This window comes from Pteronotus mesoamericanus, unplaced genomic scaffold (assembly GCF_021234165.1).
Source record: "Pteronotus mesoamericanus isolate MK-2021 breed Mesoamerican mustached bat unplaced genomic scaffold, CSHL_Meso_final contig_657, whole genome shotgun sequence".
Lineage (NCBI taxonomy): Eukaryota > Metazoa > Chordata > Mammalia > Chiroptera > Mormoopidae > Pteronotus > Pteronotus mesoamericanus.
The window spans coordinates 14,287,709-14,309,296 of NW_026555229.1; the positions used below are offsets into that span (position 1 = coordinate 14,287,709).

A 21,588-nucleotide genomic window follows, 5' to 3' on the forward strand; every position below is an offset into this window, starting at 1 on the left:
CAAACAAATCATACTAAGCTGCCCTAAGTGGTGCTGTTTGTATACAAAGACGTTTTTGTATTGAACAATTAAAAGCTGTGGCTGCTTTTATTTAATTTATTTATTAGAAAGATTTTATTTATTTATTTTTAGAGAGCAGGGAAGGGAGGAAGAAAGAGGGGGAGAGAAACATCAATGTGTGGTTACCTCTCATATGCCCCCAACTGGGAACCTGGCCCTCAACCCAGGCACGTGCCTTGACTGGGAATTGAAACAGCGACCTTTTGGTTCGCAGGCCGGTGCTCAATCCATTGAACCATTCCAGCCAGGGCAGGCTGTGGTTGCTCTTAACTAACATGCCTGGATTATCAAAGTAAGACATTCAAAATCATTAAAAACCTTTTTACCAATAAAGAATGATAATTCAAGGAAAAAAAACTATCAAATAATAAATAAAAATGACCCCAAGTGATTTTACAAATATTGAATTTGTAGAATCTTTAAAGTTTTTTCTAATTGTGACTTAGTAACATAAAAAGCTTAAGGCACTACTCCCAAACAAATCAAAATATTTTAAAAATATAACTGAAGTTAACTGAGAGCATAGTCAAACGGGATTCATTACCACTGTGCCCCTGAAAGCTTCTCCTCCTATGAACGTGATCCCTACCATCCTTACCTCCATAACAAAGTAAAATCCAAGCTCATGAAAATAAAGTTCATGGAGAATACTATCTTTCCGGTGACTGGAATCATTACTGAAAATAATTTTCCATGAAAAAATTTACTACTAAGTTCCCGAATTAACGTCACCGCTAGAGGTAACATATGAATACGCATTTGCACACATGCATATATTCATTATGTTAGCCATTTTCATATTTAAACCCAATAAAAACATTTTTAACATGCATCGGCCTAAAATTTTCATTTTGATCCAGTTATTTAATCTGTGTTGGGGAGATTAAGATTCATAAATAAATTATATAATCTCACTTTAAAAAACATTGTAATCTAAAATTTTAGCTCTCTGATATCTTGAGTACACAGTTCAGATAAACATCATTTTTGCAAACTTTCCTCCATCCTTTCTCGGGTGATTATATAGGCTCTTTGATTCATCTTCTTCAAAATAAAATGTTGAATTACTTTTACTGAAATTTTATAAAATTGCATAAATGGCATAGTTACAAATCCTAAAAACCAAGACACTATATAGCAAGTTTAAGATTTTTATTTACATATACATAGCATATAAAACTTTTATCTCATAAAAATATGCCCTAAATTAAATAATTTTAATGATACATAATTACTTATATATAATGATTTCAATCTAATTAGCCATTATAATGAATCCCTGTGGTCCCTGAACCTGCCTTTAATTCCTTTGTTACGGCTGGATGCACAACATAACTGCCCCCACTGGGAGGGGCAAGAGTCATGGGTACCAGGGAGACCAGCCTCAGTTGTCACTGATGATGCTGAGAGGCGCTCAGCACCATGAACATGTTATTCAAATTTAAATAAGAAAATAAGCTCTATAAGTGACCTTCCTGAGGTTTTTCACACGGAATGCATTTCCTATCACTAAATATTTAACTATTGACAAGACATATCTAAGTTACTTAACTACTTCTGAGTCCTCAGAGGTAACATCAATATCCGGCTTCCGTTCGCCATTCTTTAAAACATTTCTCCATTGCGCTCCTTGATTTCAAGGTGCCAACATTCACGGTGGGTATGATTTTCTGGGGCTTCAGCCACTGAACAAAACGTTTCATTTCCAGGTAGCTACTGTGCTCACTATAAGGAATTCCTACAATACAAAAGAAAAGATTGCCTGCTAAAAATCAAGTAATAAAAAAATTCACAAGTGCAAAATAAAAGGAAAGCAATCCAGAGTATTTTTGTCAAAAACTCCTTGGTGCTTTATTTTTCATAATACATTTTATCTTTTACGAAAAATATAGATTAAATAATATTGAAATGATACAAAACTTTGAACATTAAAAAATTCATTACTTTTCTATGTAGACAATAATATGCAATTCTGTAGGTTCTTATTTATAATTAGGCTCTTCTTTTTAAATAATTCTTCCCTTTAAGCCCCTTGCCCAGCTATGAGTTTGAAGAAAATCCTAGAAGAAATATGAGTGAAATCTGAAGGACAACAAGCAGGAGACACTTGATTTCCAGAGCAATAAATCTGATTCCAGTCCCCAAGCTTTGCACACATAAAAAATAAGCAAAAAGAAAACAAATTAAATCCTCTAAAAAAACCCCTTCATTTTCTTTACTGAAGATCAAGTACCAGAGAAGGGAGAAAGGGTCTTTAGAGGCTGAGAGTGTCACTGGACTAGTGACATATCGAAATGTTTCCATCAGCCATTACTGCAATAAGCCCATTTCTGAGCACAATAGTAAACCTCCTCCAAGAGACGAAAAGAACTCCAGTCAAGCCCGTCACGCTGGCTGCTGCCCCATCGACCCGCTGTCCTGCTCTGGGCGTCACAGCGCCAGCCACACCCGCAGCACACGGCTGCGCCACCTCCTTTCAAGTCTCTCTAAAACTCCCTCTCCCTTTCACTCATCTCACAAACAACAGTATCTCTATTAGTCAACGTCTATTTACTCTGGTCATACTTCTGTATATCAGTTTATTATATACTAAAGATACAGGTTTAGGGTTCACAGAGCAATGTGAAACTCTTAAATTGTTAAAGATTCTTTCATGCTTGTTTTTCTTGCCTCTTTTATTTTACAGCCCTTCTAAAAAATGTAATTATAAACATTAGAAGTGAGCAAATTTAATAGTTATACCATATATCGAGATGTTTCCTTTGGTCTGGGGTACAACATCTGCTATACTCGTTAACTTATTAGAATGTGTCCATCCTGTAGGTCGAAAAGCCAAAATCTGATTGTATCTCCCATCATACCTCTTCAAATGACTATATAAACCCTGTTAAATAGAAATAGATCATCAATCTTATGGTTAAGGAAGACGGGTTATGTGGGATAAAACAATGATTAAAGCAGTTACATTGGCATAGTCACAGGAAGTTTTCACCTGGTAAACATCAGCTTGCAACAATCTAGTGTCTTACTTCAAAAAAGTATTTTCACTTATTTCATGTTAAGCATGCTTAAGAACAGTCAGAGAAAAAACTAAGGTGGGACAACTTTACATAAGTAATTATATATTTCAAAATTACATTTCAGTCCTGGCTAGCGTGGCTCAGTTGGTTGGGTATCATCCCACCAACCAAAAGGTCAGGGGTTCGGTTCCTGGTCAGGGCTCATGCCTAGGTTGTGGGTTCATTCACTGCTCAGGGCACGTACAAAAGGCAACCAATTGGTATTTCTCTACTTCTCTTTCTCCCTCCCTCCCATTCTCTCTAAAATCAATAAGCATGTCCTTGGGTGAGGATTTTTTTAAAAATTACAATTCAGATGGCTACCAAAATAAAACACATCTCTCCAAATCCTACTAATATTAGAATATTAAAATCAGAGATACTAGTATCTAATAGCATTCTTACTGGATACAAATATTAACCCTGATAAACATCAATTCAAACATATCCCCCTGCATGTACACCAACAGGCCTGACCGATGTATAGAAAGATGGAAATAATTTTATATACTCAATGCAGACATGCATTTTAAAGATGTACAGTGGTACTCTTCTCAGGTTTAAGTATGAACTAAAGTAATATTAAAACTTTTCATGCTACTACATTTGGAGGAACTATGCTTCCCTAACAAATCATGCATACAATATAAAATGTTCCAAACAAGTCATTGTAATGATGACATTTGATAAAATTCTTAGAAAACCAATAGCCAAAGTTCAATCTTTGAAAGATAAAAGAAATCCAGTTCAAGATAATAATGGCACAAGGGATATTTTAAAAAGTCTAATACTCTTGGTCTTCAGATGACACCCAGAGTTTCAAAGGCTTAGTATAAATTTATAGTAAAATTCTGGTTTTATTTAAAATTATAAAAAATCTAAACTGCACATAGCACCTTCTCGGATTTCCAAAAGTCTTTTTCTTCCTTAATCTTGCATACTCTGAACTACTGAAGTGTTCTAAAAGATCCCGGTACCCATTTAGCCACCTACCTTGTCATTCACCCAATCAGCACCTGTGCCAGCACTACGCCAGGTGCTGCTGTTGGGGCGGTGGGTGAGAGACACAGCCTTGGCCTTCTGGGAGCTTACGGCCTCGGGTGGGGGTGGGGAGAAGGAGGCAGTCAGTAAACCCCGCCTTCTAGGTCTTTTTTAATGGAAACTATCAGCCCTTTCTTAACTTTTCTTAACTCTCTTCATCTAATACACCACCAGCACCTATGAGCCTTAAGAGTTTGACCTTTTCACAAATAACTCATTTTTTAGTATAAATTCTTAGAAATGGAATTGTTAAGCTAAAGGATTTACCCCTAATTTCTACTACTATCCAAGAGGATGAGAGTGTCAATTTCTCTGAATGTCAGCATAGAAATATTTGCTTTCCTTTACTGGCATTCGAAAAACGCGAATTTGGTAGAAGACGAACAAATCGTCGTTATTTCGCTTTTATATTTGATTACTAGTAAGAGGCTGAACATTTATGGTGTTTATCAGCATTTATGTCTTACTGATAATAACAATTCTTTCATTTATTTTTTCTAGCAAACAATGATCTTTTATTAATCTGAAGTCAATTCAAGAATAAACACCATTAAGTGATCATATTTCTCACCAACTTCTACCCCTCCAAAAGTTTGCTATAGATATATAACTAAGTTTTCACTACACTGTCCCTGGCTTTGCAAATCTTCAAGTTTTTTATTTTGCTTAGTCTAGGAATTAGGAAATATAATGCAACTTGTTCAATTACTAATCTCTTCCCCCTTGTCCTCATGAATAAAAGGAAATAACAGGAAACTGAGGTTTAGAGCAATTACACATATGATACCATAAGCTGAGAATCCAGCTTTCAATACAGGTCATCAAACTTATCCATTCATATTTATCTCTGCAAAAACACTCAGGAGAATTAAGTGATAAGCAATTTTTGCTTTTCAAAAGACAAATTAGTGTTACCACAAAAACATCATTAACTTGTGCCACAAACAAAAACATACACTATTATTACATAAGCCAAACACACAGAAAAGATTGCCAGTAGCCACTAGTCATTAATTAACCACAGTTGGAGAACTACTCTAATGAGGGATTTTATTGATTAAGAATGCTTTAGTGAACATCAAGCTCCTCATCTATGGCTTATCTCTGTTTCTTGGTACCAGTGGTGTCCACGTATGCCAACAGAATCATCTGTAAGATTGTTATAATGTTGTCCCACATTCAGTCGATTAGGTTTAAATCAGGGTGGTGGTCAACTCTACATAGTGTACATATTGTAAAATTGAGATGTTGAACTGGACAGCATGAATGGTATTATTTATAGAGTTGTTCAGGCTTTCAAAGCATGCCTTAGAAACCCCGGACATTGTATATTTTTACAAAGAGTTCTAAGTTCTGATGCAACAAAACTATTTTTGGCTGGTAAAAGAATGGCTTTAAGTACTAACTACAATATAGCTTCATGGTAACCACCAACCTCTGCTCTATCTGTGTTTTGAAGATAAGAAATCATCAGAAACGTCATTAACATCTGGCTACTTTACTGGAGGAAGGGGAAGGTCTCCTGAAGGCAATACCAACAACAGATGACAAATACAGAAAAGCAGACAATGATTTCAGATCATTCCTTTTTCCAAAACACTTAAAAAAACAAACAAACCCCAAAAACATTCAAAATGAACACTTCTAAGTCATTAACTGATTTAAATTCCTGTATTAAAAATGGAACTTGACTTTGTAGTTGTTTTGAAGATTTAATTCTCATTTAAGTTTAGATTTGTAACTATATGATCTCTAAAAGCAGGCAATACATATCATCAGTACAAACAATCTGTAAAAGTCGTAGGTTGCAAGGGAATTGTCAAAGAGGGCGAGGTGACCCTTTTCCTCTAGAAGCTAATGAATCCCTCTAACAGTGTTTCCAGGTCCTGTGCAGAACCCTAACGTCATTGATTATTCCTCCTCTCACATATCTCCAGTTTCTCCAGGTCCCTCACAGAACAAAATCCTCTTCTCTTACAGCTAACGAAGAAAGAAGCAAACAAAGTCCCTTTCACGTACTTCCTTCTGGCCCGCAACACATCTGGCCCCGCCTCACAGCCATCATCTATGAATGCTTCTTGTCTCTCTTCACTTCTCATTCATTCATTCATTCATTCTTTTTACTGTCTTTAAAGCAGATCACTGCCAGTCCAGTCTTTTTTTGAGTGAACAGTTCACTGGTTTTTACTATATTCACAAAGTTGTATGAATATCACCCCTATAAATCTACAATATTTGCATCACCCCAGAAAGAAACAGCCTATCCATCAACAGTCACACCCCATTCCCTCTCCCTTGAGCCATGACAACTACTATCTACCTACTGTCTCTACAGTTTTTACCTATTTTAGACATTTCACATAAACGGAATCACACAAAATGTAGTCTTTTCTGTCTTCTTTTCACGTGGCATAATGTTCTCAAGGCTAATTCATACTGTAGCATATTTAGTACTTCATTACTTTTTATAGCTGAATAATAGCCCTATTTTATGGACATATCAGACATATCATATTTTGTTTATCCATTGATCATCTGATGGGCATTTGAGTTGTTTCTACTTTTTGGTAATTATGAATAATGCCACTATGAACAGTCATGTACAAGTGTCTGTGTAGACATGTTTTCAATTTGCCAGGGCACATACCTGGGGCTGGCATTGCTTGGTGATAGGGTCACTCTATGTTCAACTCATTAAGAAATTATCAAACTGTTTTCCCTAGCAGCTGCATGATTTTATAAGCTCACCAGCAATGAATGAGACTTCTAATTTCTCTGAAGCATCAGCAACAATTGGTGTTGCCTGTCTTTTCTATTATAGCTACGCTAGTGAGTGTGAGGGGGTATCTCACTGAGATTTTGACTTGCAGTTCCCTGGTGGCTAACAATGTTGAGCTTCTTTTCATGTGTGTATTGGCCATTTGTGTATCTTCTCATTCATTTGGTCATGTGTATACTTTCTCATTCATTCCTTGGTCTTGGGCCATCTCGCTTCCTCCACTGTCAGTTCTTATACAAGTCACCAAAGATTTGCCAAATTGCCCTGCTTTCCCTGTAAGACCTTTCTGCAGCATATGGCACTTTTAAACATTCTTGTAAAGGTCTAAGCCTTTCATTTCCATAATATTTCTGCACCCTTATTGTCTTCCAAAGTGGATAATTTGTTCAAATGAAGCAAACTAAGTTAGATAATAAAAGTGTTACATAAAATAATTTAAAAATGCTATAGCCTCTTCAGGATATCTATTCATTTTATGACTAATCACCATCTCATTAGCCTCCATACAAATTGGATGCATCCCAAATTTAAAATAAGTTTGCAAGGCTGGCATAAACACCAATGAACAAAAGTCTGACTTGGTTATCCCTGAAATTTCTTATGAATTATATACTCATGAAAAAAATGCCATAAAAATTTCACCTTAACCTTATGAACCAGTTAGGATTTCCTTACTCAGGGGACAGGCCCAAAATGTTCATTTTCTTTATAAAATACAAGTGTTATTATTTATAAGATAGAATAATCAGCATCCCAAGCTAGTTCAAAAGCTCCATAAAAGTTATTTCATGAACATTATAGGAAAAAAAAGGAAAATACACTTTTTTATGTGCAGTATGTTCTGAATCATTTTTAATATACAGGTTTGATGGGTTCCTTTGCTAGGTATCAGAATATTAGCAAATGGAATAAATCTGAGGATATGAATAATTCGGACAAGCCCTTCCAAATCATGAGGTCATATCTTATGCATCTTAATTTATACCTCAGAACAAATACTAGGACTTCCTCTTATGATGTACTTCCATCATTTTATTTAATCCTCACAAGTAAACTTCAACCATATATCAATATTATAAGGGCTCGATATTAATACAGAATAGTAGGCTTGTGAAAAAGTAAGAACTCCTTAAAATTTTCCACTTGTTTCCTCTCTCACCCAGAAGAACTGGAGAACAAGCTTAAGGGCAGGAGGTGCCCAGGTAGCCTAATACTTTTCTGCATGTTTTATTTCCTTGTGCCAGCTCTTTACTCCCTAACCTCCCAGTGGGCAAGCGGGTGCCAATATAGAGCTGCACACACACAAAAAACTAGAAACAGTTTCAATTCCCCTTAAAACATTTTCTAAGGCAAATTTACTATAGGTGATGACTTCACTGTAATTGGATTATTCTGTGTTAAATGCAGGTAAATGGAATTCTAGTTTTCAATAATCAAGATTACCTTTTCCAGTTCATCCCAAAAAGATGTATCTCTTGGGTGCTTACCTTAAAATTAATTTGCATCATTGGAAGAAGGTGAACCAGGGAACTGCCCATGTCTGTAGTGATGAAGGAATTAATTTCTGGTATATTGAGGCACTGTAATGTTTTATATTTTTCTCGGGACATGCCCACTTTTGAACCTAAAACTTCAGCAATGGCTATAGGCAAAGAAAAAGGTTAAAAATACAAAAATTACAGCTTATGAAAAAAAATTACAACTTAACCAAATTTTAAAATAAGAATTTATCAAATAAAAAGAAAATCAAACCATTCACACTTTTGCCATAACATCTCAGAAAGGCTGAATAATTTTGGTGGTTAACTGTGTAGAATAAGTTGTGAAAAAAACCAAGAATTTATTTTTAAAAACCTAGTCTTTAAAAACTGCAAAATATGTAAAGAAAAGGGTAGACAGGAAGAAACTAAATTTGGAGTAGTTAATACACTGGCTTCATCACTTTGTATCTTAAAGAAGAAATGGAAAGTACATTGCAAAATAGTTCAGTACTATTTAGATAAACTAGCTACATACCCAGAAATCATTTAGGAACAAAACTTAAAACTGTCCTCTAAGATAATTAATTGATAGTTATCATCAACGAATGCGGTAACACAAGGAAAAAAAAAAGAAAGAAAGAAGAAAGATGCAGTAACACAACTATGTACTAGAAATCTTTCAAAGTTTATTAAAATACTAACGGAGCATGGGCATTTGCTCTATAACCATTTGTAGATATAAAGGCTACCATAAACACACATGAAATGTTTCTATTACATTAAGCTTTTCAAAGTTTAAATGAATCAAACTATCAAATTTTCCTTCAACTTCAGAGTAATATTGAACCATTTCAGGAAACCATTTCAAGAAACAGAGACTGAAAGCGCTTTATGCAAAAAGAAGCTGATCTTTATAATATATTAATGTAAATTAGATACAGCTAACACCCACCTAGGAAGACTTTCTCTTTTCCAATAGAATAAGTGCCACAGACAACAAGAGTACGTGGGTTTAGAGTTACAGCCTCAAAGGCAGTGCTGATGGCAAACTGGATAACCTCCTGCTGAGACGGAAAGCAGTACTCGGGGCTGCAGTATCTGTAATGTGGAAATATGGTACTTATTAAAGGAGTAACAAGAAAACCATAGCACTAAATTGGATGCAATTTTAGAAAATAAGCTCTAACAAAATGACATACAACAGCAGTATAATATAAACACCACTGCAAGTTATATCTCACTCCCTGTGGATAAAATTCGGTACCAGCTATTGATAACTTACAATGGGATTCTGCATATTCAGTGCACTTTTTTCCATTATGTTTCTTTTATCATCCTCAAATAAAAAAATCGCCTTTTTTTCTTCAAAAATATTTTTAGCCAGCCAGCTATTTTAGCTCTGAATTATAAACCTCAATATCTCTTTAACCCCAATCACTATCAAAGATAATCTATTGTTAGGGATTATTTTTAGACTAGAGAATTCTGCTATAGTAAAAAAAAAAAAAAGATTAAAATATTAAAATAAAACATGAATTTAATGAAGTAGTTTTAGATCTAACAGTTAATATTCACATGGTTATCTTCTCTTCTTTGAAGATACAGAAATATATATAGCATTGTAGGAATTTAACAAATCCAGTTGGGTATACGTCAAAATGATAACATCCAATGAAAAACTAACTGTAAGACTACTACCTATATATAAATTTGAGATGAAAAGTGCTTTTTCACTAAAAGAGTCATGAAGTACAAACACCAAAGAAACATATTTCTCCAAATTTTCAAAACTGTTTTTTTGCTGATCAGCCATCAGAATAAAGTCTTAATCCTGTCTCCTGTAACAACCCACAAATACATTCAGAATTGCACGTAGAATAGTACTAAGTATCAAGAAAAGGTTTTTTTTTTTTAAAACTTATTATTTTCTTAATGTACCTAGTGTTTAAAGTATATATAAAGAAATGGGAAAATAGCTAGTGTTCAAAAACAGGATGTGCAAAGACCACCTTTTACTAAAACATGCCACCCAAACTCATTTCTCCTTGAAACAGGTTGAAATAGGTAACATAATTAATTTCTAACAAGTTGGTGAGGTATTTTAATAAATAATAAAAAGAGAATGGCTTACACCATTATGTTCATAGCACTTAGGAATTCAAAGCTGTCAGTTGGAAATTACCTTTTTAAGAATAAAACAAATTCTGACTACTATTTAGAAACAGAAGCATACTTTGGCCTCAGTTTTTTCTTTACAACTGTACATTGTAGTTAAAGATATTTTGAAAGGATAACATAAAAGGGTGTTTTCCTAAAGTTTTACCCCCAATGCTTTTTTCCTTGTTTCAGTAGTAGGACTCTCATATTAACTGTATTTTTGAAAGGAAATTATAAGAAAAATTGAGCTGCAGTCAGTTAAGACTTGTAATCCCAAATTTGTCCTTAAGCAAGTTTTTTTTTTTTCAAACAGCATACCTCTGATAAAAAAGCCTTAAAATGATAAATGACAAAAAGGCAGAGTTTTGATTACCTAAACAAATGCTCCAATTATTCATAATACACACAGCCAGTGCTGTCTGTGGAAAAAGAAAGCACACAAACAAAGCTTCTCTTACGTGGTATCTAAATACAGCGTGTGGACTTTCTGGCCAGCAAGAAGAGAACGTTCCATGGTGGGATGCGCCCGGAAGTCTCCAGTGTGTAATATGACGTTGCCATTAGGAAGGTAAAAAAGGATCATAACAGCACCTGGACAGCTGAACGCAAACATTTCAAAGAAATAGTCTTAACACAGGCAAAGCATCTGAAGGAAGAGTACCTACTTCAATAACAAGTTAATATACTTTATTAGCTGACCAGAATGACAAAGCATTATACTACAGAGAAAATGCAGCACTTTAGTTAAGGAAGTTGACAATATTAAAACAAAAACAGTAAGAACAACAACAACAAAAACCGAGTTTGCTGGACAGGACTGCTTCAGCAGGTGTGGTTTCTCAAACTCCACACATTCCCAAGAAAGGCCTGTCTTTAGGACTGGTCCTTGGGAGATGCGTTCTGAGCCCATGGAATATTCGGCTGGTAAGAGTGCATTATGTGTGCCTGAGACAGTCTAGGCTGATAATGTTATCTCGGGCGAAGTTCTGTTTCTGCGCGAGGAGTCTGAGTGGCTGAGGTCAGCCTCAGTCAGGTGGTGCTGCCTGCCTGCAAGACTGACCCTCCATAAAAACAAGGACAACAAGGCTCCAGTGAGCTTCCCTGGTTGGCCACACTGTGTGTGTGTCCTTACACATTGTTGCTGGGAGAATTAAGCACATCTGCGCCACTCTACCAGATGAGGACACCTGCAAACCTGTGCCTGGTTTTGCCTGGGTTCACCCCCATTTGCCTTTTCCCATTGCTGATTTTCGTTTGTACTTCTTCCCTGTGAGAAGCTGTGCAAGATCCACAGCTTTGCTGAGTCCTGTGAGTCCTAGTGAACCACGGAACCTAATGCGGGCCTTACAGGACCCCTGACGCATGGGGTTTGGGAATTACTGCCAAAACACAGGAGCTTTCATTTTGAATTCTAAGAAAACACAGGAAATAATTACATTTGTGATTAAACCCTTCCCTTTACCTCCTTGCTCCAAAACTTCAGACCCCAATAATTTTGCTGGGGAATTCTATCAAATACTTAAGAGAAAAAAATAATACCAAATACAACACAACAATCTTTCAGAAAATAGAGGAGTGAAACTTCATGAGGCCAGCATTACCCTGATATCAAAACCAGACAAAAGCATTATAAAAAAATAAAAATCAATATCCATCACGAAAACAGCCATAAAATTCCTTAACAAAATATCAGCATATCCACTCCAGCAATGTGTTTTTTTAAAAGGGTAATACATGAAGACCAAGTGGGTTTTATCCCAGCGATACAAGGCTGGCTTAACACTAAAAAAAATCCATCATTGTAATTTACCATGTTAACATTCAAAGGAGAAAAATCATACGATCACATCAATACCAAAGAAGCATTTCACAAAATTCAACACCCACTCCTGATTACAAACTCCTGGCAGCCTAGAATAGCTGAGAAATTCCTCAACCTGAAAAAAGGCATCTGTGAAAAACCTACTGCTACATCATGCTAAATGGAGAAAGAAAGTTTTTCCCCATAAGATCAGAAACAAGGCCGTATGTCTGCTCTCACCATTCCTCTTCAACTTTGTACTGAAGGTCTGAGCCAGTACAATAAACAAGAGGGGAAAAAAAGAGCACTCCAAATAGAAAAAAAGCAGAACAAAATTTCCTTTATTCACAGATGACATTATTGGACATATAGAAAATTTTTAAGAATCTACCAAAAACCTATTACAACTAATTAGCAAATTTAGCAAGATCTTGGGATACAAAGTCAATAAACAAAATCAAGTTGCCCATCAAGAGGAGAGGAGATAAATTGTAGTATATCTATACAATAGATCTTAATCAATAATAATAAAAAAGGAACACAGTACTAATACACAAAATTGCATGGACAAACCTCAAAAACATAAGTGACAGAAACCAGACATAAAAGAGAAGACACTGTATGATTTCATTTAGATAATTCCCTAGGAAAGACAAATATAATCCATAGTGATAGGAAACAGATCAAAGGTGTCCTGGGCCAGAGGTGGGGTTTGGGGACTCATGGAAAAAGAGCGCAGGGAAACCTTTTAGAGTGGGAAAATTTTTCTACATTTTTATTGTGGTGGAAACTATATGGGTATGTACTTTTGCCAAAATTCAGCTAACACTTAAAATAAGTCCATTTTATTTATGTAAATTACACATCAATAAAGCTGACTAAAAAAAAATCAGAATTGGAGCTGTCATAATTGGTGACTAAAAGAAATCAGCGGCAAAGTTAGCAGACAAAAACTTAAAGAAAATCTGAAGAAAGAGCACTAGCCTCAATTTTAGGAGACCTAGATTTAGTCTTAATTTTAATTCTCTAAGCATCTATGGTCTCAGATGTACATGAGGCTAACACTATGAAAAGCAGAAAGAAGTAAAGTTGATAGCTGCATTTTTGCAATGTAAATAGTGATAGTACTTTACATGTAAAAAAATGAAGGAAAACAATTTTCAAGAAATGTTTTCTAGTTCTTTAGTGTTAAAGGTCTGAAAAATTACTTAAAGGGAAAAGAAAACTCTCTCGTATCTGCATGGAGTACCAGCTGTTAATTTATCTAAGTGATATTAAAGGAAATGGCAAAAGGTTATCTTTTAAAGAACAGCAGCGACATGTTAACATATTTAAAAAAAAAAAAAATAAGGAGCCTCATTTGTCAAGCATAGTAATTTAACTGGATAAAAATGGGTTAAATAATATTTAGAAGATCTCTATATTATGCTTTGATTCTGTAATTGGGTACATTATTTTTTTTCAAAAGGACAAACATGTTTAAGTGAAGTTTTAAGAAATACCAAGCCTATTAGTTCCATTAGAAAAGTTCTAAAAGTTCCATTAAGAAAAGATGCTAACGTGTCTTCCTTTTGAATATTAAAAAAATAGGCTGTTATTTAGACAACTTTAATACTTACTGATTGGCATCAAGCAAAACAACTTTGATACCATTCACCATACATTCAGTGTCCATTGGTAATGGATGGATATATTGTTCTTCCACATGAAGTTTGCTCTTCAACAAATTGCCGGTTATCTGCAAAACCGAATGTGCTTATTGCTGATTCAGTGAAACACTAAAGTATTTATTTCATATCTAGTTCAGAGCCCAAGCATCTGAATAATCTCCCTGTTCTCCCACTTAGATCCAATGTAAGCCCTCCAGAATGCCAGGAAAAACTTCCTAAGGTGACTTGTGTCACTGTTTTGCTTAAATACTGTCACTGGCTCTAACTTGCAAAAAGTCCATCCTTGGCATGACATACAAAACACTTCATGATTTGGCCCCTACCTGTTTTTGCAGGTTTATCTCCTATTATTCCCTGTCTTGTGTTTAGCCATTCTGAAACACCTGAAGTGCCCGGAATGGGTCTATTTCTCATACATCTGTCTTTTTGTAACAAACTCCACTCTCTGCCTGATTCTGGAATCAAACAAACATGTTTCAAAATCTGGCTCTGCTATGACTAGCTCTGGGATTGGGACATGTCACTTAACCTCAGTTATTTCATTACTAAAAAGAGGATAATTCAAGAATGCTGTGAGAATTAAATCAAATTCTAGCCACAGCCTTTAGTAGTATGCATTGAAATGTTTACCTTTCAAGATAATCTCTTTCCTCATGAAACTTTGTCTAACTTTAGCCTGGGACAGAGTAAAGTACTCCTTTCTCCCTACTTCCAGGCACTCCATTCCCTTATCTGTTCAAATACTGATCCTATCCTGGTATCACTTGTGAATGTGTCTTCGAAGGCTGTAAGTTCCCTGAAGTTAGGTACTTGGCCTTGAACTATTTTTCAGGTACTCAATAAATGTTTACTAAGAGAAACATAGATTTTTTTTTTTTTTTTTTTAGTAAATTGTGAAGTAGTTTATTTATTGTTTCCATGTACTAAAAATATTGTTAAAAAACCTTTTATAACAATTGACAAGAACTCATTGAATTTTAGATTCTCAAGGTGGAATCTGTTTGCTCAGATCTTGTCTAGAAGAATGCTAGATCTTACCATTGTAATTATTCCTTTTTAACCACACTGCTTAGAAATTCACTGAACTCCACAAATTCATAATTTAGAATACTAAAATTTACCTCACTACAATAAACTGGAAATGTGAAGTTTTTAGACAATCCAGCATAATGATCAGAATGAAAATGGGTGAGAAAATAGGCTGTGCAACCTTCCACCAGTCCATACTGAAAGGCATCAACTGTAAAGCCAGTTCCTGCAATGCAAATAACAACACAACCACTTGAGCAACACCAAAAGGGAAAAAGATAGTTTGATGACAACATCTTCACATCTCACGTCTAACTTAACTTTGTAATTTAAATTAAAACTTACATCGGATTAAGTCAACAAAAGGGGATGTTAGAGATGAAAACGGGTCTTATTAGTTTCCACTAAATATCCCAATACAGGCTTTTTTAATGAATAATTAATGAAAAATCAAAATACCAAACTACATACCAATTATTTTTTTGTTTTATTTTGAATATTATTTCTTTCAATATTTTCCCGTTACTTACTGCGCACCTCAACTCCTTTATTTCTGCAAAATAGCCAAAGGAGAATGTCAATTTTCTCTCAACCACGAGTGCTCCCTGTGGGGGACGGTGATAGGCTTCTAAGGGGGCAGAGTGATTGCAGCCCAAATAACCTTACAGATTACAATGGTCTGTGGCCCTGCAAAGGACCACAGCACAGTAACAGACAGACAATATATCACTTAAATTTCATTGTGCAGGGAGGGAGGGAGGAAGGGAAACAAGGAAAAAAAAAAAAAGCCTGAAAAAGTCTCCCTAGAGGAGCAGTAATAATAATATTAATAATAATAAAAGATTGAGCTGTTCTAAAATGTGTTCATGAAGTACCCAATGATATGCAAGTGAAAAAGCAAATGATTCTATTGAGACTTATCAACACATGATATACTAGTTTTAGACTTATGTAAAATACATAAAACAATCAAAGTAATTTAAGGCAAAACTAGTTCTATGATGTACAAAAATCCTATACTCTATTTTGAACAAATTACAGCTCTAAATCATCAATAAAGCACTTAAATCTCCCGAAACCAAGTATATTTTGGCAGTGTTCATTTATAATTTATACTCTTTTCAGAAGTTATTGGTTCCTTCAATAACAAAATTCATTTTACCACCTATTTTCCTCCTAACTCACCTATGAAGACATGAAAAATTACAAGGATATGAAATGGCACAGAAATTTCGACTTACCAGGTATTTTCTTATAGAATGGACATGTCCTTTTTAATTCTTCTGCATGAGGTATCTGTGGGATTTTCGTGTTGCCTCTCCGCAGCCTGCCACGAGCTGACTTTATGAAAACTTGGTCTTGATTTAAATGCCCTGTTCCAGCTTTTATCTTAACAATGTCACCTGACCGCTTCTGCTGTGTTCCTTCCTGTAGTGAGTCTGACTTTCTCAGCTTTTTTCTTTGATGCTGTGCCCTCTTTCTAGAAAATTCCACAGATTGCCAATTCTCACTTAAATTCTTTGCATCCAATTCTGAATCACTTAAAGATTTTTCTGCTTTCCTCTTACACTGCCCAGCCCTTTTTTTGTTAGGACTAACAACTGGTTTTAAGTTCATCCCTTCTATTGCACTTTCCTCCCTCAATTGCTCTTCTTTTCTTTTAGGTGGTAAACCAAAATACACACCTATATCCATTTGCTTCATTACCTTGGTAGGAGGGTGTGTTGCATTACACTGAGGACTAGACGGCAACATTTTCAAAGACTTGGCAGCGGTAGGTGTCCTAGAAAATGTCTTTGTATTTAAACCATCAACTTGCCTGTCTAGCGTACCACTTAATGCCTTTCTGCAGAAACATGCTGAGTTAGTGTTATTCTTAGCACTGAAATTCTTTCTTGATAATTCTCTAATTTGACCTTGGGTTGGATGGAAAGAAAGACACCTTCCTCCTTGGCTTTCAAAACCTTCTGACATTTCACTCTTAAGTAGTGGGGGAGAAATTTTATTGTAAACAGCTGATCCTTTAATTATCTGTTTCTTTTTATTTGATGGAGATGAGTGAAGTTCTGGCTCATCAGGTTTTGCTTTAGTAGCCTGATAACTGGAAGGAGCAAGCCCCTCTGCTAATGCAGAAGGATATGAGAAACCATCATCAGTACAAGCTGGATCACGACACAAAGTAATACTTTCCTTTTGGAAATGTTGAGATGAATTGTTCAGAGTGTTGTACTTATACAATTCTTCATTGTATTTATCTTGAGTTAAGATGCTATTCACTTTGGAGCCGCTCTCCTGATCCCTCAGTAAGGGACAATGGAAGTTTCTCAACAAACTACTGCTGTTGTCGTCTTCTTCTAGACTGCCATCTTTAGTGCTTTCTGTAAAAAATAGTTCCTGTTGTGAATCATCCAGCTTTTCATCCATATCATAAGTTTCTTCATCACTCTGAAGTGGAGAATAGGAGATTTCACAGCTGCTAAAGTCATTTTCTGGCAACGGCACATCTATGTGTTCTGAGGTGTTCTGGCTGTATAATTCTTCAGCAAGAGGTAAACCAACTCCTACCAGTCCGTCATTATTAAAACATTGTGTAAATTGTGGAGCTTGTTGGGACGTTTGGGTATTTGTCAAAGAGGAAGTCTTTTTCTTGGTTTCAGTTGGAGACTGAGATTTTCTTAGACACTGTGTCACCAGCCAGGGATCAACTGAAACGTTTTTAAAGTTCTCAGTTTGTTTTTGACATGGAGACCATCTTTCCTCCAGGCTACAAAGAAAGCCTGAATTAGTCTCAGTGAAACTGCCACCTGATCCCTGTGATGGACTCGTAAAAGGACTGTTACCAGCCCTACGTTGAGCTAGCAGGAGGTGAGTGTATCTCTTGTAGTGAGAGGGAATTGTTGAGCTACACAGAAGACCATCAGGACACTCTGAAAATTGTATTAAAGAAAATAAGTATTAGAGCATCAAAGTCCAGACTAAGTTTTGGCAGTGTCAGCATTATAATTACGTATTATAATGAACATGTAAGCGTAAAGGCATCCGTCCTACTCTGAGACCTTAGAACAACAGCTATCTTTACCTGAATCAAAAAATCAGGATAAAATAACGGTAATCCAGTGTCTTTTTTGCAAGGTCTAGTTATTATTTTCAAACCAAACAAATATGAGCTGCTTCAAAATCCATGTCGTGCTTACATTATGTACTTCTTAAACAGATGCTAAAAATTGACACCATCAATTTCACTAATTCACTATTGCTCAGGCAACAAAGAATCAAGAGTGATGTACCTCTCACAGAACCTAAGTTCTTCCCCAGTTTTTCTTATGGAGCAAACACAGATTTATGACAACTGTAGAAGCAAATTATATTCCATTAGTTAATATTCACACTGTACACAATAATAATAATAACAATCTTAATTAGTTACAGCTGTTCATACCCTGGACCATTTAGATTCTGTTCTAAAATTTGAAATTCAATTTGATAAACTGATTAATAAGATCTTAATCTGGAAACCATTCCCCATCCTATCATTATGATTAACATTCTGTAAACCATCTTCACGTATCCCCTTCTATTTTTATTTTCTGGTTTATAAAAATAATGATGCCTTCTTCCCCCCGCCCTCCCCCTGTAAATGTTACATTATATTAAAAGACTTCATTGCTTAAAACTTAAAATTGCCTCACGAAAGTATTTGTTATAAAGTTCAAATCTGAGACTATTCAGAAGAGTATAGACAGTAAAAAAAAAAAAAAAAAAAAAAAAAAAGAAAGAAAGAAAAAGGAAGAAAAAGAATCTCTTTGAGGTGGTTTCATCAATAAGACATTTTACCCTGAGGTGCGCACTGTGGGACTCCAACTTCCATTTCTGGTTTTCAAGCCACTTAAAAGCAAATTAGTAACATTTGATGAGGCTTTTCCTTGCTATACTTTTATGAGAAAGGCCAATGCCGAATTTTAGGAGTTCTTTAGGAGTTCCCGAAGTTAGTAACAAAATGTCTTCTGAATCATATTTAACATGAAAGCCGTTCTGAGTATTAGCTTTACTGAGTTTTAATTCTTTGAGATTTAAGTTTATGTACTGTATATATAACTGCAAAATTTACAAATCATCACAACCCAGTCTCCATATATTCCAAGTTGAATTTTCTGTATTTTAAACATGACATTTACTATATATTTTCAAAGATAAAAACATAGCATTACTTTAGTTACCAATTGGCACATTTTTATTATTACAGTCTTAATGGACAAGTTGTTTATAAACCCTCGGCTAGAAACTGTCAATACCACTTACTTTGTGCAGTTGTTGTGAGTCAAGAAAGTAAACAAAGTGAAAGCATCTAGCATAATGTGTTTAATGAGCATTTATGAAGAATGACTGAAATGTTTAGGGACTTTTATGAAATAAAATGCATTTAGACTGTTTTCAAAATTCTTGACAATTATACCATTGGCTGTTTTCTTTTTTTCTCCCAGCTCAAGAAGGGTGAACACATATTACCTTGTTCGCCTCCAGGGTGAAGTCATTTGTGCTCATAGTGTCTCATCTCTTTCTCTGTTTGTTTCCCTTGCTTGTTTCACTGGACTGATGTGCCTGGCCTACTGCAGGCCGATTTAAAGACCACTGTGTTTTTTGTAATCTTACCTGTTTCGGAGACCAGTGGAGAATCCAAACACTCAAACACATGCCATCGAGGTGTCTGACCTAGTAATGAGGAAAAAGGCAGCTGGCAGTTTGGGCAGTATCCATCGTAAACTGGACGTATCTTTGGAGACACGTGTTTGTCTTTGCTAGTCCTACTGCACTTTCCTGGAGTGGTCTCCTTGCCTTGGGACTGCTGGATACCATCTTCACAACTAGAATTCTGACTAGAAACGACAGGAATCTGACTATTTGTTTCTTGAAGGCACATTTCAGGAACCTCCACCTTCTCTTTAGCTTCCACAGTTCTTTTTTTTCTCTTTCGTTTTGACTGGTACTTTCCATCTGTTGCTTTTTTGTCAGATTTTGGAACATTCTCAGGGCAATTATTTGCATGGACTGATTTTGGTTTTCTTTTGGATTTGTATTCCCAGATATCTTCTTCCGAAAAAGTGCCTTCTAACATGGCAAAATGACTTTTATCATTAAAGGAGCACTAATCTCAAGTAAATTGAGAATCTATTTCTTGTTACAACATTTTTAAATGGAATTATTTTGCTGTAAACAAAAAGTAACAAAATACCCAAACTTGATGGGAGTCTAAAGGTGTGGCAATGACTATATTGGCAAACTATAAACCTTATACCTGAGAACACCTACTACAATAAATAAAGAGAATCTACCACAGGGGTAGCATATGAGAAGTTTTCTATTTTTGTGGCTATTTCATCCAGTTACCGTGCCTTTTCCAAGACTTGATTCATAAAAATAAGAATCAGTAATAGTTTGAAAAGTAAGCCCTAATCAGAGTCTTAGAACAAGCTTTGTAAAATTGTTATAAAGCTATCAGTTCTCTTTCAACTGGACAACTGTCCAGATAATTCACAAATCCACCCACAGTCCCTGGGCAATTGGCTCAGCAGGTATTTCAAACACCAAATGGCTGCCTCAAGTTTGCTAATTAACCCTAGTCACTCCATAGTCAAACAAGTGTGTGATTCCCAATAGACAAAACCGCCCTTGTCCATGACTCGTGGATATTCAACAACTTCAGTTTCCTGGGTCAGTTCACCATCTTCCTCCAGCAGCAATGAACAAACACTGCACAATAAACAAAATTCAAATACATTAAGTCGTGCCTGCACGGAGACCACACTTCTACCTCCAGACAACAGAGGTGGTCCATCCTGGAGGTGGCCAGCCCTGTCTCCACCAGCGTCAAAGCCAAGGTTCACCAGCCCGTTGCCTCCCACGGGCTCTGCCTTCTCTTTACACGCTGGAGGCTGCGCGGCCAGAGGAGGGGGCCTTACCCCCTCCAGGGCAGGAAGCGAACGAGCTGCTAGCACATTCCACTCCATAAAAGCAATCACAGCCTTCCCCTTCTGAAGACGGAAGCCGGGCCCCAGTGGATCTTGGCCGCAGCCCACCTGCCACCACCAACACCCCGAGAGCAGGTCGAGCTGCGCCTGCTCCCTCCGCGCCCCCTCCCCCTACTCTGCTGACACTCTATTCGTGCCCGCACTTTCAGCACTGCGGGGCGACAAGTTACTTAAGTTGTGTGTAAGCCAAAGCCATTGGTCAGTTAATCCCAACTTTTAGAAGCCTCTCTCTTGAGGAAGTCCCTACTCCCTTACCTTTTGTGTCTTGGCGGGAACCGCTTCCTCCGACCAGTGCTGTGTCGAATCGGCTGGTTCCGATCTAAGAGCCAGAGTTTGAAAAGAATGGAAAAAAAAAAATCTCTATTAAGTTCTGCGGATTCATTTTATCTTATTTTTTGCCCGAAAAGGGAAAGGTGGGGGGGATGGTTTTCTTACGGCTTCTAGAACGCTAAACAGCGGACTTTTCCTGTTGAATCTGGCGTTCT

The 21,588-nt window shown here is 36.2% G+C and overlaps 1 protein-coding gene across 2 annotated transcripts; it reads right to left on the reverse strand.

Annotated features, from left to right (window-relative positions):
- Window positions 1-1,027: 1,027 nt before the first annotated feature.
- DCLRE1A (DNA cross-link repair 1A) lies at window positions 1,028-21,396 on the reverse strand. Of its 2 annotated transcripts, XM_054581551.1 has the most exons (10): window positions 21,359-21,396; window positions 19,728-20,825; window positions 16,319-18,004; window positions 15,170-15,303; window positions 13,998-14,116; window positions 11,036-11,176; window positions 9,373-9,518; window positions 8,427-8,581; window positions 2,803-2,944; window positions 1,028-1,798 (listed from the first exon to the last, which is right to left on the reverse strand). In XM_054581551.1, exons 2-10 carry the CDS (start codon window positions 20,188-20,190, stop codon window positions 1,638-1,640), a joined length of 3,147 nt encoding a protein of 1,048 aa, XP_054437526.1. In that variant the 5' UTR covers window positions 20,191-20,825; window positions 21,359-21,396; the 3' UTR covers window positions 1,028-1,637. The 2 variants fall into 2 exon arrangements, with proteins under 2 accessions (XP_054437526.1, XP_054437525.1); XM_054581550.1 differs by lacking the exon at window positions 21,359-21,396 and having other exon boundaries at window positions 19,728-21,122.
- Between the last annotated feature and the right edge of the window lie 192 nt (window positions 21,397-21,588).